The following is a 16,566-nucleotide window of genomic DNA, read 5'->3' on the forward strand; positions in this document are numbered from 1 at the left end:
ATAAAATTAAAATATTTTAATGGTTGTATATATAGTATTCAATGGTTTCAAAAATTATATCAAATATTATGTTTTTACAATTTTTTTTTGTAACTTAATGACAAGGCTGTGGACGAACAATCCTTTATGCATATAGTTTCACATTACACTCTACCTGATCTAATTAAATGCAAACAGCTTGCTTTCTCCTGTTGCAACATGTCTATACTTCTAAAGAGCAAATTGCTTTATGATAGCAGCTCATTCAGCGAGATGCAATTAAGCAAAAAAAACAAACAAAAAAAAAAGACAAACAATAACAACAAATGAAACATAAAACAAATTAAAACAAAACTATAATAGTATCGTGGTACTAAAATAATGTGCCCTTGCTGTGAAAAAAGACCTAAGAATCGCTCCTGCCAAAGTGATTTTTTTTCTTGTGCCAATTTATGTATCCATCAAAGTGAGGTTAAAGTAAACTTGAGCATGTCACAAAGTCAAGCTGGTCTCGCACCACCAGCAGCGTCAAACTGACCTGAACATATTCCTGGGAACGAGTGCCCGTTGACATCAGGATGTGGGCGTGGCCTGCGACGCCACACACTTCAGAACCGTTTGACTTTATGCAAATCTGGCGTGAAGGCAGTTGAGCTCATCATCAATCACCTGTCAGATACCGCAGGCCAGTGTCTGAAGAATGGAGAGAATTCCTGCCGTGAACAATTTTGTGATTTTATATATGATATGTTTCTGACCACATGCAGAGACAGCATTAAGAAATGATGCATATATATCATGTGGTACATTGTGTGTGTGTGTGTGTGTGTGGACATTTGCATTCTTACCACAGATAGATGACCGCAATGGTAAAACAAATGCTGATTCTCATTTATCTGTGAAATTATGCACCAGTGCAATTTCGGTACAATCTTAGTTATACCCCTTACTAAGGCAGCAAGAACTAGCGTTCATCTAATAGAGCAACTGGCGATAATAAAATTGTGTGCAGTACGATCTCGCCGCACGTTTGTTTAACTCATCATATATTTAAATGTAGCGATTCATATTTTTTAATAATGTAACATTGAAACTGAGGGTCTGGGAAATATAAATAAATATTTTACTGTATAATACTTTAAATGTGACCCTGGAGCACAAAACCAGTCATAAGAGTAATTTTTTTGAAATTGAGATTTATACATCATCTCAAAGCTGAATAAATAGCTTTCCATTGATGTATGGTTTGTTTGGATCGAGACAATATTTGTGAGAGATACAACTATTTGAAAATCTGGAATCTGAGGGTGCAAAAAAAATCTAAATATTGAGAAAATCGCCTTTAAAGTTGTCCAAATGAAGTTCTTAGCAATGCATATTACTAATCAAAAATTAAGTTTTGATATATTTATGGTAGGGAATTTACAAAATATCTTCATGGAACATGATATTTGCTTAATATCCTAATGATTTTTGGCATAAAAACAAATTGATAATTTTGACCCATACAATGTATTTTTGGCTATTGCTACAAATATGCTCCAGGGTCACACATAACATTTACACACACACACACACACACACACATATTTTATTAATATTTTGAATTACTTATTTTTTTTTTAGTTTGGTTGTGCGCCATATTTCAGTTTTATTAATTTCTATACTTCAGCTTAAACATTCTATTTATTTGTTTATTTTTCATCTAATATTTATATTTTATTTTATGTGTCATTTATTTTTTATTTTTAAATGCATCTATTTAGCTTTAATTTTATTTCAGTTTCATTGCACTTAGTACTTTAACTTAAGCATTTCATTTGTTTACTTTTTATGAATTATTTATATTTTATGTCTTCAGAGTCATATTAGTGAATCAGACCACACTGATTGCACTGTATGTTTGTGTGCAGCCTGCAAACACGGCACAATAGACAGACATGTCTGTGTGTTATTTATTGTCATTCTCAGTCATAACAATCATTTGTGTGTGTGTCTGAAGACGGAATGTGATTGCTGGTCTAACAGCTAAACGCTTTTATACGCGAGTGTCTAAGCTTTAGTGGCTTTTGCGGTTAGCCGATATGCTTCAGTGTGGCATAATTAGTGTCTAAGGCTTAATTTGACCGTTGTAAGTCTGCGTGTGGAGAATGAAGCTTTCTTTCTCACTTTCTTTCTTTTTGTCCGGCACCTTGTGGAAAAGGGAAAAAACATATTTTCCTGTTGTTTGTTTGACCTCAATTAAACCCTCTGTTTTGTCAAGAGCCGTTAAAATCACAACAGCCTCAGAGCATTACGTGACTCTGTGTGTGTGTGTGTGTGTGTGTGTGTGTGTTTTAAGATTATTTGCTCTAGTGAGTATATGCACCTGCCACTATATACGTTACCTTACCTAGCCTAATGAGATTCATAACCACATTTTTGAACTTAGTGGACCTGTTCTGAGACACACATATAAGATTATTACTGCATCTGCCAAACATCCTTATTAGATGAAGCTCTTGAAACCCAGAAAATTGAACATATTTCTTTCAAAAATCAAACCAAAATTAGATTTTTTTTATGTTTTTGAAGTCTCTTCTGCTCATCAAGGCTGCATTTATTTGATCAAAAATACAGTAAAAACAGTAAAATTGTGAAATATTATTACAATTTAAAATAACTGGCTTCCATGTGCATATACTGTAAAATGTAATTTATTTCTGTGATCAAAGCTGAATTTTCAGCATCATTACTCCAGTCTTCAGTGTCACATGATCTTCAGAAATCATTCTAATATACTGATTTGCTGCTCAAGAAACATTTCTGATTATTATCAATGTTGAAAACATTTGAGCTGTTTCATATTTTTGTGGAAAGCGTAATACATTTTATTTTTCAGAATTCTTTGATGAATAGAAAGTTCAAAAGAGCAGCATTTATTTGAGATATAAATCTTTTGTAACATTAAACTATAAATGTCTTGACTGTTACTTTTGATCAGTTCAGTTCATCCTTGCTGTATAAAATTATAAATTTCTTGCAAAAATGTATTTATTTATTTATTTAGTACTGCCTAATTTATGTTTTATGTAGCAATTTAATTTTTTATATTTTATGGTTTTCATTAAGAAAACTGTTAACAAGTGACAGTAATTTATAGTTATAGTTTATAATGTTACAAAAGGTTTTTATTATTATTATTATTATTTTTTTTTTTTTACATTTTTGTAAAATGTCAAATAAGGTTTTTATTATTATTATTATTATTATTATTTTTTATTTTTTTTTGTAAAATGTCAAATGTTACAATGTAAAAAACAAATGTTTTACCAAAAAAAAAAAAATTGAATAAATAAATAAATAAATAAAGGTAAATTAAGTGTTATTTGTGAAGTCTGCAGTTCCTAAGTGAAAGTTGTTTCTACATCTTTTTTTTTTTCCAGTGTCATACAGTGAAAAAAAACAACAACACAAAACATTTTGTATACAGTAATGAGAGTCATTATTAAAAATAATTGTACAAGAAAATCATGCATCTCAAAAAAATAAAAAAAAAACATCAAATTTTGGACCAATGAGATTTCAGAGTGGGTGTGGCCAAGTGGTTGTCCAGCCCAAGAATACTGCCCAGATCTCCATGGCAACACCCTGTCAGCCATCAAACACACAAGCAGCTCACTGATCTTCTTCAGAGAGTCTAGTTCTGCTTGATGGATCTACAGGCGGATGTTCACTTACACATGCACTCGGCTCATTTATGTGGAATCATATTTAAGAGTTAGGAATCTATGTTTAACTCATAAATCTTCCTCGTGTGAAGCGATCCTTCCAGCAGGTTACACAGCATTTCATCAGACACAAACCGCTCCTTTTACTAAACACATCATCAAGTACAGCATCTGAATCTCACAGCAGCATAAACACGCTCCACATGCTCATTTAGATTTAACATAATAACATTTGTAATACCAAGTACATTTCTAAATTAACTTATATTTGATGAAATTCATGATGATTACAGTCAAGATCTGTGTTGTCTATCTAGGACCAAGCGCACACAAGACTGAAGTGGTTTCTGATTGAAAAGCTTGGTTAAAAATTTGGAATAATTAAGATTGGTTTTACAATAATTGCTGTTTGACTAAGAAATACAGTAAAAACAGTAATATTGTGAAATATTATTACAATTAACTGTTTAATGCGTGAATATATTCTAAAATATAATTTATTTCTGTGATCAAGGCTGAATTTTCAGCATCATTACTCCAGTCTTCAGTGTCACACGATCCTTCAGAAATCATTCTAATTTGCTGATTTGCTGCTCAAGATTTTTATAAAATAAATACAATGTGAATTATAAAATATGAATGGATAAATGAATGCACTAATGAATGAATGCCCACTGGATGCAGGTGCCAGGCTTCAGTATTTCTATTTTTTTTTAGTCTTCAAAACTTTTGGAGAAGCCGAACAGAATTGTGCTCACACACATTTCTGATGTTTCAGAGGTTCTTGATTCTGTTGCATTTACAGAACGAAACTCCACACAGTAAAAGAGAAACAGTGATGCACATGGACTCAGGTGGAGACGTGTAGACTGAAGCTAATTGAGTAAAACTGCTTCACTGGTCAAACCATCTGACGCCATCGCTCAGCTCTCACAGGGGTGTACAAGTTATGCTATTCATTTGCTCTTTCTGTCAATGCTTATTTACTGCTTCAGTAAAAGAATCAATTGAAAGAAAGAGAAAGAAAAGCAAGCAACAGTAATTAGTGTCTGGCTTCTCTGCTCAACACAAACTACTTAAAGAACAATCCAGAAAAACAAGAACTTTTTAAACTTGTTAAATGCCTGAAAAAGTCATAGAGTACAATGTAATATAATTAAATCTGTCATGGATGCTACAGCTCAGAAAGCCGAATAATCTTCTGATCCAAATTTAGGAATCTTTGTGCGCAAGTATAGTTAAATATTTTTAAAATAAAATGCAGCAATCATTAACATAACATAACATAACATAACATAACATATGACATATAACATATAACATATAACATTACATATTACATATAACATATTACATATAACATAAATCTTTCTGCATGATATGTGGTTACGTCAGTAGGTGGCGGCAAATTAAAGTTTTTTAACCATGAGCAATTGAAGCATTTATTCAACTGATTTGGTCAGAAACACTGATTCATTCAGGAAGAAACATGTGACTCTCTTCATAAATTGAGTCACTGATTTATTAATTGTAGATTCATTCAAAAATCCTGATTCATTCAGGAACATGTGACTCTCTTCATAAATGAGTCATTGAATCATTCACTCAAATGATTTGTTCAGAAACACTGATTCATTAAGGAAGAAACTTGTGACTCTCTTCATAAATGAGTCATTGATTTATTCACTCAAATGATTTGTTCAGAAACACTGATTCATTCAGGAAGAAACGTGACTATTTTCATAAATGATTCATTGAATCATTCATTCAATTGATTCATTCAGGAACATGTGGTTCTCTTCATAAATGAGTCATTGATTCATTCATTCAACTTATTTGTTCAGAAACACTGATTCAATCAGGAAGAAACATGTGACTCTCTTCATAAGTGAGTCATTGAATCATTCACTCAAATGATTTGTTCAGAAACACTGATTCATTAAGGAAGAAACATGTGACTCTCTTCATAAATGAGTCATTGAATCATTCACTCAAATGATTTGTTCAGAAACACTGATTCATTAAGGAAGAAACATGTGACTCTCTTCATAAATGAGTCATTGAATCATTCACTCAAATGATTTGTTCAGAAACACTGATTCATTAAGGAAGAAACATGTGACTCTCTTCATAAATGAGTCATTGAATCATTCACTCAAATGATTTGTTCAGAAACACTGATTCATTAAGGAAGAAACATGTGACTCTCTTCATAAATGAGTCATTGAATCATTCACTCAAATGATTTGTTCAGAAACACTGATTCATTCAGGAAGAAACGTGACTATTTTCATAAATGATTAATTGAATCATTCATTCAATCGATTCATTCAGGAACATGTGGCTCTCTTCATAAATGAGTCATTGATCCATTCATTCAACTTATTTGTTCAGAAACACTGATTCATTCAGGAAGAAACATGTGACTCTCTTCATAAATGAGTCATTGAGTAATTCATTCAGTCAAATCATTCAAAAATCCTGACTCATTCAGGAACATGTGGCTCTCTTCATGAATGAGTAATTGAATCATTCACTCAACTGATTTGTTCAGAAACACTGATTTATTCAGAAAGAAACATGTGACTATCGTCATAAATGAGTAATTGAATCATTCACTCAAATAATTTGTTCACAAACACTGATTCATTAAGGAAGAAACATGTGACTCTCTTCATAAATGAGTAATTGAATCATTCACTCAAATAATTTGTTCAGAAACAGATTAATTAATGAAGAAACATGTGACTCTCTTCATTAATGAGTCATTGAATTATTCACTCAAATGATTTGTTCAGAAACATTGAATCATTCTGGAGCAAAACAGTTCAGCTGTTCAGATGAAGCTTTGTTTGGAACTTTGATGGTGTAAAATCAGACAAAATACAATGCAATACTCTGTCAAAAATTTAAGTTACTCAATATTAACCATTTTGTTTATTGAACTGCAGTTGTGTTGTATGTTGCATAAAAGCAATATCACATGATCGTGGTAATTGTTATTTCTTCTCAGAAACAATTTTCATTGCTAATGCTACATTTTTGTAGCTGAAGTTGAAGTTCTTTACTTATTTACGTACTTGTTTGGCCCAATCATATTCTGTTACAGATTCATGCTTACGTGATATTGTTTTATAATATCATCCGCTTTATTTTTAATGTGGGCGTGACATTTGTAAATTGAATATGCGTGTATAAAAACATCTGTTATGCTGCTTTATATTGCAAACTAGTACTTATTATCATGTTATTTTAATTTAGTATCATAATCAGAAAAACACTGGTTTGTAGCGCAATGTTTACTGTAACGTTACTTTGTTATTCTTCTAGTTATTTACCAATAGCGGCTAATACACCAAATTCTGCGTTTCCTCCGCGTTGCAAAATAAAGTGAATACTATAAGACTGACTGTATTGTTTTTATGTGGAGCTATATGATCTGCTCTTACTCTAAGCCTAAACTTCTCATAACAATGACAGTGTAAGGGCAGGTGGAGGGTGTGTGTGAGGGTTTTGTGTTGTGATGTCAGGTTGAGCTCTTCTTGTGTCTTTTCTAAAGGTGAAAAGGTAAGAGCTTCATTATCTTTGTCTGTGACTCATGAATCATGAGACAATGCAGAGAGACTCTTCAGACAGTGTTATCAGACCGCTGAAGACCATCTGTCAACACACACACACACACACACACACACACGCACACACACACACACACACACACACAAGCTCAGCATGGCTAATCCGTCACCCTGATGTTTCTGACCTGTGTGTTTAGGCAGATTTTTTCTCTTTTGTGAGATTACGCTGGCCAGGCCCCATGGAATGTGTGTGTGTGTGTGAGAGTGTGTGTGTGTGTGTGTGTGTGTGTGTGTGTGTGTGTGTTTGAGCCCCCTGGCTTGTGTTTTGATGTTAATGATGACTTTTAAATGTCAGAGCTGGCCAGGTGTCAGGGTGAGGAAGAGAAGAGAAAAGCTTTGGTTTATAATGACCCTACAGACCTAAAACACATATGTATTGTGACATGACACATATATTATTAAATAAATAACAATTAATATATGTGCATCCTTGATGAGCAGAAGTGACATACATTTCTTAATATACAGTGGGTACGGAAAGTATTCAGACCCCCTTAAATTTTTCACTCTTTGTTAAGAAATATATGGAATTTATTGGAATAATAAATTTTTTTATGTTTTTTAAAGAAATATATGTGCCTTCTGCTCAACAAGGCTGCATTTATTTGATCAAAAATACAACAAAAGCAGTCATATTGTGAAATGTTATTACAAATTAAAATAGCTGTTTTCTAATTGAATATAGAAAGAAACAATTTATTATTCTCAATGTTGAAATATCTGATACACTTCCATTCAAATTAGATAAGATTAAAAAAAAAATAATAATAATTCTTCTATTCAGCAAGGATGCATTAAATTGATCAAAAGTGACAGTAAAGACATTTATAATGTTACACAAGATTTCTATTTTAAATAATTGCTGTTCTTTTGAACTTTCTCTTCATCAAAGAATCCTGAATAAATAAAGTGTGTCACGGTTTCCTCAGAAACATGAAGCAGCACAACTGTTTTCATCACTGATGATCATCAGAACAAACTAAAATGGTGTAAACAAGTAAAGGCAACGAAAAATTGAAAATGTATTATAAATTGAAATATAAAATAAATAAAAACAAAAAATTAAAAATAAATAAAAAACACATTAAATAAATCACATGTTTATGTCAGAGCTGGCCAGGTGTCAGGGTGAGGAAGAGAAGAGAAAAGCTTTGGTTTATAATGACCCTACAGACCTAAAACACATATGTATTGTGACATGACACATATATTATTAAATAAATAACAATTAATATATGTGCATCCTTGATGAGCAGAAGTGACATACATTTCTTAATATACAGTGGGTACGGAAAGTATTCAGACCCCCTTAAATTTTTCACTTGCTGTTCTTTTGAACTTTCTCTTCATCAAAGAATCCTGAATAAATAAAGTGTGTCACGGTTTCCTCAGAAACATGAAGCAGCACAACTGTTTTCATCACTGATGATCATCAGAACAAACTAAAATGGTGTAAACAAGTAAAGGCAACGAAAAATTGAAAATGTATTATAAATTGAAATATAAAATAAATAAAAACAAAAAATTAAAAATAAATAAAAAACACATTAAATAAATCACATGTTTATATTTTTGGGAAAATAACGATGTGATGCGAGGGTAATTGCTATAGTGTTGTGAGTGGTTTAACCTCAGATCTCTAGACATGACTTTGAGTCTCTCCTTCAGTTTATGTCTGTGATTTCTTTTGTCTGATGGAACCCTGTCTCTGTCGGTCTGTCAGCTGTATGATGAAGTGACAGTAAACAGTATAGTGTGTGAGTGTCCCGTCTCGTGGTTAATGATCTGTTCTCGGCGGGCGAGTGTGAGAACAGTCTCAGTCTCACTTCGCTTAAACACAGAGATTCACACAAAAGGTGCCGTCTGGAAGCCGGAAGCCAATTAAAATCAAAGGCAGTGGCGCGCGCTGGATCTGTGTGTATCAGGACTTGTACTGTGGAGAACAGGTTTTGACGGCCGGGTTTTTAACTGGTTTAGACCCAGCGTCTGACTTATTTCCACAGTTCTTCCATGTTATAATATAATTATTTCTGACATCTGAGCTTGGCATATCACATGCTCTAAAATGTTCCAGTAAAGCCAAATGTAGATATTTTTGGTTGTTTTATTAATGTAATTACTTTTTTTTTTATACATTTTTTTTTTGTGGATATCTGTTACCACTGTTAGCTTACCAGATTAATTTTTTAATTTTAATTTATTTTATTTGTATTTTTTTTTTTTCTGGAATGCTATTATCTAACATGGAATTAGCCAAGCATTAAAAGTCCAATGTCAGAAGTCTTGACCTGCTTGACTAACAAATAAAAACACACTTTTTTAATGTGTGTGTGTGTGTATTTTTAATTGCTTTATTTTAATTTCTATTTATTTTTTTAAACAATGTCACATACAGAAGTGTAAGATTTAATTATAATTAAAGAGGCTCAGAACTCCTTCATAATTAAAATATCGTTACTAAAATAATTAATTACTAAATGTTTACCTTTTACTGTTTTTTAACTTGTAACTCACAATTATCCCCCTTGGCAAAAAATATAACTCCTTAAAATTAAAAATATATAACATAAAATTATTAAAAAAAAAATATTCCTTACAATTGTGACTCCAAAGAAGAAACATAAAACCTTTTAAAAAACCTTTAGAAACATTTGAACCTTTTCAACAGCATGATGAGATGAGAATGAAGATGCGAATAAATAATCACATTACATTTTCTCTACTTTTACACAAATTGTGGTATTTTCTATATTCATCAAGCTCAAAAATGCAATCCTCTTACCCAAGATATTATAAGGGAAAAATCTGCAACACATATTTAGATTTAAGAGAAATGTATGTCAATATCAATAACAACAAAGCAATGTTTGGTCACAAAATATCCAGCTGTTACTGACAGACGGCTTCATTTTGGCAAAATTTCCACCTTTTTTAAAATTCTTATTGGTGGTTGTTTGATTTATTTGTCTAAAAAAATCTTGAATTAGAGAAATTAAATATTAATTGAAAAGATTATCATGAGTTACTACTTGGAAATAGAATACAGTAAAAATTATGTGCATGGCGATAACGATGGTGGTCATGAAAAAAAAAACATTCAGGTGAATTAAATTGATGGATTAGCATGCATTTCATGATGCAGAAGGTGTGATGTATGCAAAACAAGCATTTTAGATGGAAACTGAGAAGCATATGTCATATAAAATCAAATTTTCTTAGCAAACAATTGATTTGCACGTCATTTTGTGATTTACACAGATTCTAAATACTTATTCAAAAAGACTAATACATTTCCAACATCTGGCTGCTTTTCTTATCCAATCACAGATGCAAACATTGACATCAAATGAGCATGAAGCAAACTTTTTCTTAAACTATCTTTCTATCAATTTTTATACCTATGACTCACATAATGAGTTGAATTGCTCATACATATAACCCGATACTATCTTGCACAATTCTTGTCCACACACTCTTTGACAGGTTGCTTTCTCTTCCAGTCTATTCTGATTCATGTGGGTGAATTGTAAACACACAGATACACACACACTTTTATTTGGCAGTATATGGTGATTTCACTCACTTTCATTCAGTGTATATCAGACATGCCTGTGGCTGTGGGCCCATCAAATGCCCTGAGACTTTAAATCAAAATGTTGCTGTCTGTGCCAGGAGACTCTCAGCTCTTCCGTCATGACAGCAAATCCACACAGAAATACTTCAGTGACCACAGAATCAAGGTTTTACTGTCCCCTAAGCTGAACCCATGGGCTCGAGCTGAACACAAGCTGAGCTTTAGTCCATCAGCTGGGACTAAACACTCTGATCTGGACAGATTTACAGCAGAGAAATGATCTTAGATCCTGTTACATGTGTTCTGCTGCACCTTCATCCAGAATGATCTGAAAAGACTTGAGGATGAATTCACTGAACTGTTGTACCACGCAGGGTTTCCACACAAGAAGATGCATCTCATTCCCTAATGATCTGCAATCCGGTTTTACCACATGCATCAAAATTAATTCTTTCTCCTTCAATTCAATTTAAATGAGTTTTTTTATTGTGCCTTATTGTCATAAATAAATGCTGCTTCTCTGGTGCAAAAGTTATTTTTAAAGCGAATATTGAAAATCACAAATCAATCTATTTCTACTCTGAACCAGTGTTATTTTAGTATCATTGAGATGCTATTATAGTTTTTTGTTAAAATTTTGAATTAGATTTTTATGCTTTCTGTTTAAAATTTTTTAGTCATTTTGAGAATTTAGTTGTTTAAATGTCTATATAGTTATTAATTTTTCTTTCAGTTTTAGCTGTATTTTTTAAGTACATCAAGATAATATATATAATTACTTGTGTGATGTCAATATATGGGTGTAAATAAATGCATTATTATTATTATTCATTTTGAATTTTTTTCAGTTTTTAAGTATTTATTTATTTATTTGTGTGTGTGTGATGGAAAATGAAAATTGGGAAATTTAGCAGAATGTGGATCTTTTTTATAAACTGAGAGTTAATGGTGACCCATGTCAAGCTTTTAAAATTAAACTATAAAAGTAGTCCATATGACTTGTGCACTATATTCCAAATAATCTTCTTTGCTTTCATATCTCATTCACATGGTGCATCAAGATATCACATGTCATGCCGGGTTTGATGTCAGTGATGGCAAATGTCATTTTTCATATGTTTTCCTAAATTTCCTGTAACTGCTCAGTTGCAGCAGTGATTTTTCTCTTACCTTTTGCTCAGGTCTGAGGTTAAAGAGCATGTCGTTTTTATTTTACTGATTGTCTCCTCTCTCATTTTGCAGCATTCAGTCGTGCACCGGTGCCCATGGCAGTTGTTCGGCGCGAGCTGTCGTGTGAAAGTTACCCTATCGAGCTGCGCTGTCCCGGGACGGACGTCATCATGATCGAGAGTGCAAATTACGGCCGAACCGATGACAAAATCTGCGACGCCGACCCCGCTCAGATGGAGAATACGCGCTGCTATTTACCTGATGCGTACAAGATCATGAGCCAGAGGTGAGGCACACAAACACAATGAAGCTAGAAACTTCCAGTCAAAAGGTAGTGTATAGCCACAAAAATGTTAACATTGATAATAATCAGAAATGTTTCTTGAGAAGCAAATCAGCATATTAGAATGATTTCTGAAGATCATGTGACACTGAAGACTGGAGTAATGATGCTGAAAATACAGCTCTGATCACAGGAATAAATTACATTTTACAATATATTCACATAGAAACAGCTATTATAATAATTGTAATATTTCACAATTTAAAAAATTTGAATGGTATTTTTGATCAAATAAATAAAGCCCTTTTAAAAATATATTTATATATTAAAAAAAAATCTTAATTATTACAGACTTTTGACCGGTAGTGTATATGCAAAAAAAAAAAAAAAAATCTGATGAGTTTTATGCTGTGTAGAGTTTTGAAAGTGCAGGTTGTGTCTAATTTTAGAAGTGTGTTGTGTATGTTTACTCTGTTTTTGACTTAAGTTATAATTTTCTGGGGACATTTTGCACAGTCAGTGCATGAAATCAAGCTTGCATAGCTGGAAGAGTAGAGTGAGTTTTTACTTCTGTAGAGTGTATCAAATCTTTTGGGCATAGTGTGTGTGTGTGAAATAAGGCTTTCTGTTTTCTGTGTGCTACTTATTTAGCTTACACTTTCTTACCCAGCAACGTATCACAGTACAATTACGACAGGGAACATCCCCCCGGAGCAGTCTGGGTTTAAGCACCCCACTCAAGAGCTCAGTGATGTAGGTAATAAGATATAAGATACCTTAGCAATCCTTAGGTCCATGAATCAAGCCTTCAGGGGGTTGAACCAGCAACCTTTGGATTAGCTGCCGCTGCACCGCATGCTGTGTGTGTGATACACTGATGCAGATTTGGCTTATTAAAGCCTGCTGTGCTGCTTTCTCTTTTGGCTGCTGTTTTTCCGGCCCTCCCTAGCATTTTCCTCAGCATTTCATGCAGCCTGACACTTATCACAACTTGGCGGAGTGGAAGAGTCAGACAGACCGGTATCAGAGTGTAGTGTGTCTGTTATTGTTCCTGTGTGTATTCTCCATTCTGTTGCTGAAATAAATTAAAGCAGCTGCTCAGCAACACAGCATGATAACGAATAGTAACCGTGTCCATCTAGTGCAGAGCAGTTGACATTATTCTCTATAGCAAACCTCTAACTTCACGCACAAGTGTGGGGAATCTGAATAGAAAATATTTCAGTAGAGGGCTGGATAGAGTTAGAATGGATGTTGTAAAGAGTTTGATAAGGGTGTCACAGAGTTTTAGCAATGTTGTAGAGTTTCATTAGAGTTACAAAGTTTGGAGGGTGCCATGTACATTTTAGTACGAAGTTGTAGAGTTTCAGTAGAATGTGTAATTTGGAATTTTAATACAGTATGTTAGAGTTTCAGTAGAATGTGTCAAGCAGAGTTTAAGTAGTGTGTGTCACGTATAATTTCAGTAGAATGTGTCAGAGTTTCAGCATGTAGAGTTTCAGTAGAGGGTCACATAGAGTTTCAGTAGAATGTGTCATGTAGAGTTTTAGTATAATATGTCACATAGTGTTTTAGTAGAATATGTCACATAGATTTTCACTAGAATTTGTCATGTAGAGTTTCAGTAGAATGTCACATAGAGTTCAGTAGAATGTGTCACAGTTTCAATAGAGGGTCACAGAGAGTTTTAGTAGAATGTGTCACATAGAATTTTAGTAGAATGTATCACATATTTTCAGTAGAATGTGTCACAGTTTCAGTAGAATGTCACATGGATATTCAGTAGAATGTCACGTAGAGTTTCAGTAGAATATGTTATGTAGAGTTTCAGTAGAATGTGTCATAGTTCCAATAGAATGTGTCATGTCACACATAATTTCAGTAGAATGCGTCATGTAGAGTTTCAGTAGAATGTCACAGAGTTCAGTAGAATGTGTCACATAGAGTTTCAGTAGAACTTCACATAGAGTTTCAGTAGAATGTGACATGTCACAGAGTTTCAGTAGAACATGTCATGTAGTTTCAGTAGAATGCGTCATGTAGAGTTTCAGTAGAATGTGTCACGTAGAGTTTCAGTAGAACTTCACATAGAGTTTCAGTAGAATATGTCAGTTTCAGTAGAATGTGTCATGTCACATAGAGTTTCAGTAGAACATGGCATGTAGTTTCAGTAGAATATGTCATGTAGATTTTCAGTAGAATGTGTCACGTAGAGTTTCAGTAGAACTTCACATATAGTTTCAGTAGAATATGTCAGTTTCAGTAGAATGTGTCATGTCACATAGAGTTTCAGTAGAACATGTCATGTAGTTTCAATAGAATGCGTCACATAGGGTTCCAATAGAATGTGTTTTGTAGAGTTTCAGTAGAATGTGTCATGTCACATAGAGTTTCAGTAGAACATGTCATGTAGTTTCAGTAGAATATGTCATGTAGAGTTTCAATAGAATGCGTCACATAGGGTTCCAATAGAATGTGTTTTGTAGAGTTTCAGTAGAATGTGTCATATAGTGTGTTGAGTTGTTGATGGGAATCCTGTAGCGTGATCTGCTCTTATGCGTCTCCAGCCTCATTAACATGTGCAGAGATGAGAGGAGGCAAAGCTCTCCTCCAGAGACGAAGCAAACTCAAACGCTTCCATCCCACTTACCCTTTAAGCCTATTAGACAGAAGACAAGAGGAAAATCCAAACAGAGAAAGAAAGATAGAGCACATATAAAATCTATCATACTTTAATTTCACATATGAGAATACCTTAAATATTAAGAGTAATCATAAAATAAATATTGGTATATAAATACATATTAGTATAAGGGTATTGCCATAACATAAATATATTTTATTGATTTATATCAATAGAAATATAATTCATATCAGTCTAGCAATCCAAAATGGCCACACAATATTTTTTTCCTACATTTTCCGCTATTGCTTTCACAGTTCTAAATGCAATATATTGTGTGCAATCTATTTTATTGTTTTCTATATTTTATGCTATTGCTTTTGCAATTATAAATTGTCATGCAACATTTCTAAATTTTGTCATGCAATATATTTAATTGTTTTCTATATTTTCTGCTATTGCTTTTGCAGTTATACATTTTATCATGTAATATTTCTAAATTTTGTCATGCTGTATATTTTACTGTTTTCTATATTTTCCGCTATTGCTTGCACAATTCCAAATTTTGTCATGTGGAACTAAACTGAATTGAATTGTTGGAAAATGCAGCAGCTGACGACGCGTGTTTCTCAGACCAGTCAGACTCACTCACATGTCTGGTATCCTCTAGTGCTGCTTTTGTGCTTTTGTCTCTCTGTTTATTGTCAAGCGCTTAAGATCAGATTTTCCAGGGTTTATGTAACAAACCGCATTCTAAGGGCAGCGTTACTGTCCAATGGAATTTAAAAACTAGCAAATGAGTTTCTCTTCTGCCCACATCTGTGTCATATTATTTTCTCTTTGTCTGTGGTTGTGTGCTCTGCGACTGGCAGAGGTCCACGGGATCTGAACGCAAACGGCTCTTGCTCGAGTAATCTGATAGCTCAATTCGGAAGTGCTATTCTTCGTTGTGTGGAATTTTGCCCTTGTGGGAATAGATCTGCTTTTTCCGGGCCGTAAACCACCTGTCTGCTCGCTTGTGCGGCTTCACACAGCTAATATCCAGAGGCAATAGGCATTTAACAATTACATAAATAAAAAAGTTTTAGACCCTTTTTAAAATAAATAAACAAATACTTTTTAAATACAAATATTTATTTATGATTTATTAATGATCTGTGAGCACAGATGCAGTTTAAGAAGCTGAAATATTTCAGGCGCAGCTTCACATAAAACACAGTTTGCCAAGAAACTCTGACAGGCTGATAGATTTATACGCAGTTGTTTGAGATATCGATGAGTGATTCTTCACAGTTTTGATGTGTGTGTGTGTGTGTGTTGAATGCTGCAGTGAATTGCATCAGACGTGATTTAAGTTGCTGAGGGAGGAAATGTTTGCTATGAATATGATTTCACTTATGAAATGAAGGCCTTGTTGAATTTAAAGAAAACAGATTTCAGTCTAAGAATATTGGAAATCAAATATTAAAAGAAATGGTTCTGAAATTTTTGGCATGGTATTCCTTAAATTCTCGAAACTGGTCAGTAGTTTCTGAACTGAAACTGGATAGCTGGTTTTGATCAGTGTCAGTTTATTATAGTTTTTATTAATA

At 33.3% G+C, this 16,566-nt stretch overlaps 1 protein-coding gene across 1 annotated transcript in view; it reads left to right on the forward strand.

Annotated features, from left to right (window-relative positions):
• Positions 1 to 12,216: 12,216 nt before the first annotated feature.
• Positions 12,217 to 16,566, forward strand: part of LOC107749000 (adhesion G protein-coupled receptor L3) — a 170,676-nt gene continuing 166,326 nt past the window's right edge. The window contains exon 1 of the mRNA XM_016564038.1: positions 12,217 to 12,354. Coding sequence (XP_016419524.1) covers positions 12,239 to 12,354 — 116 coding nt within the window. The 5' untranslated portion in view covers positions 12,217 to 12,238. The remainder of the gene's footprint in view (positions 12,355 to 16,566) is intronic.

The sequence above is a fragment of the Sinocyclocheilus rhinocerous genome, unplaced genomic scaffold (genome assembly GCF_001515625.1).
Source record: "Sinocyclocheilus rhinocerous isolate Xijiao unplaced genomic scaffold, SAMN03320098_v1.1 scaffold680, whole genome shotgun sequence".
NCBI classification, from domain to species: domain Eukaryota; kingdom Metazoa; phylum Chordata; class Actinopteri; order Cypriniformes; family Cyprinidae; genus Sinocyclocheilus; species Sinocyclocheilus rhinocerous.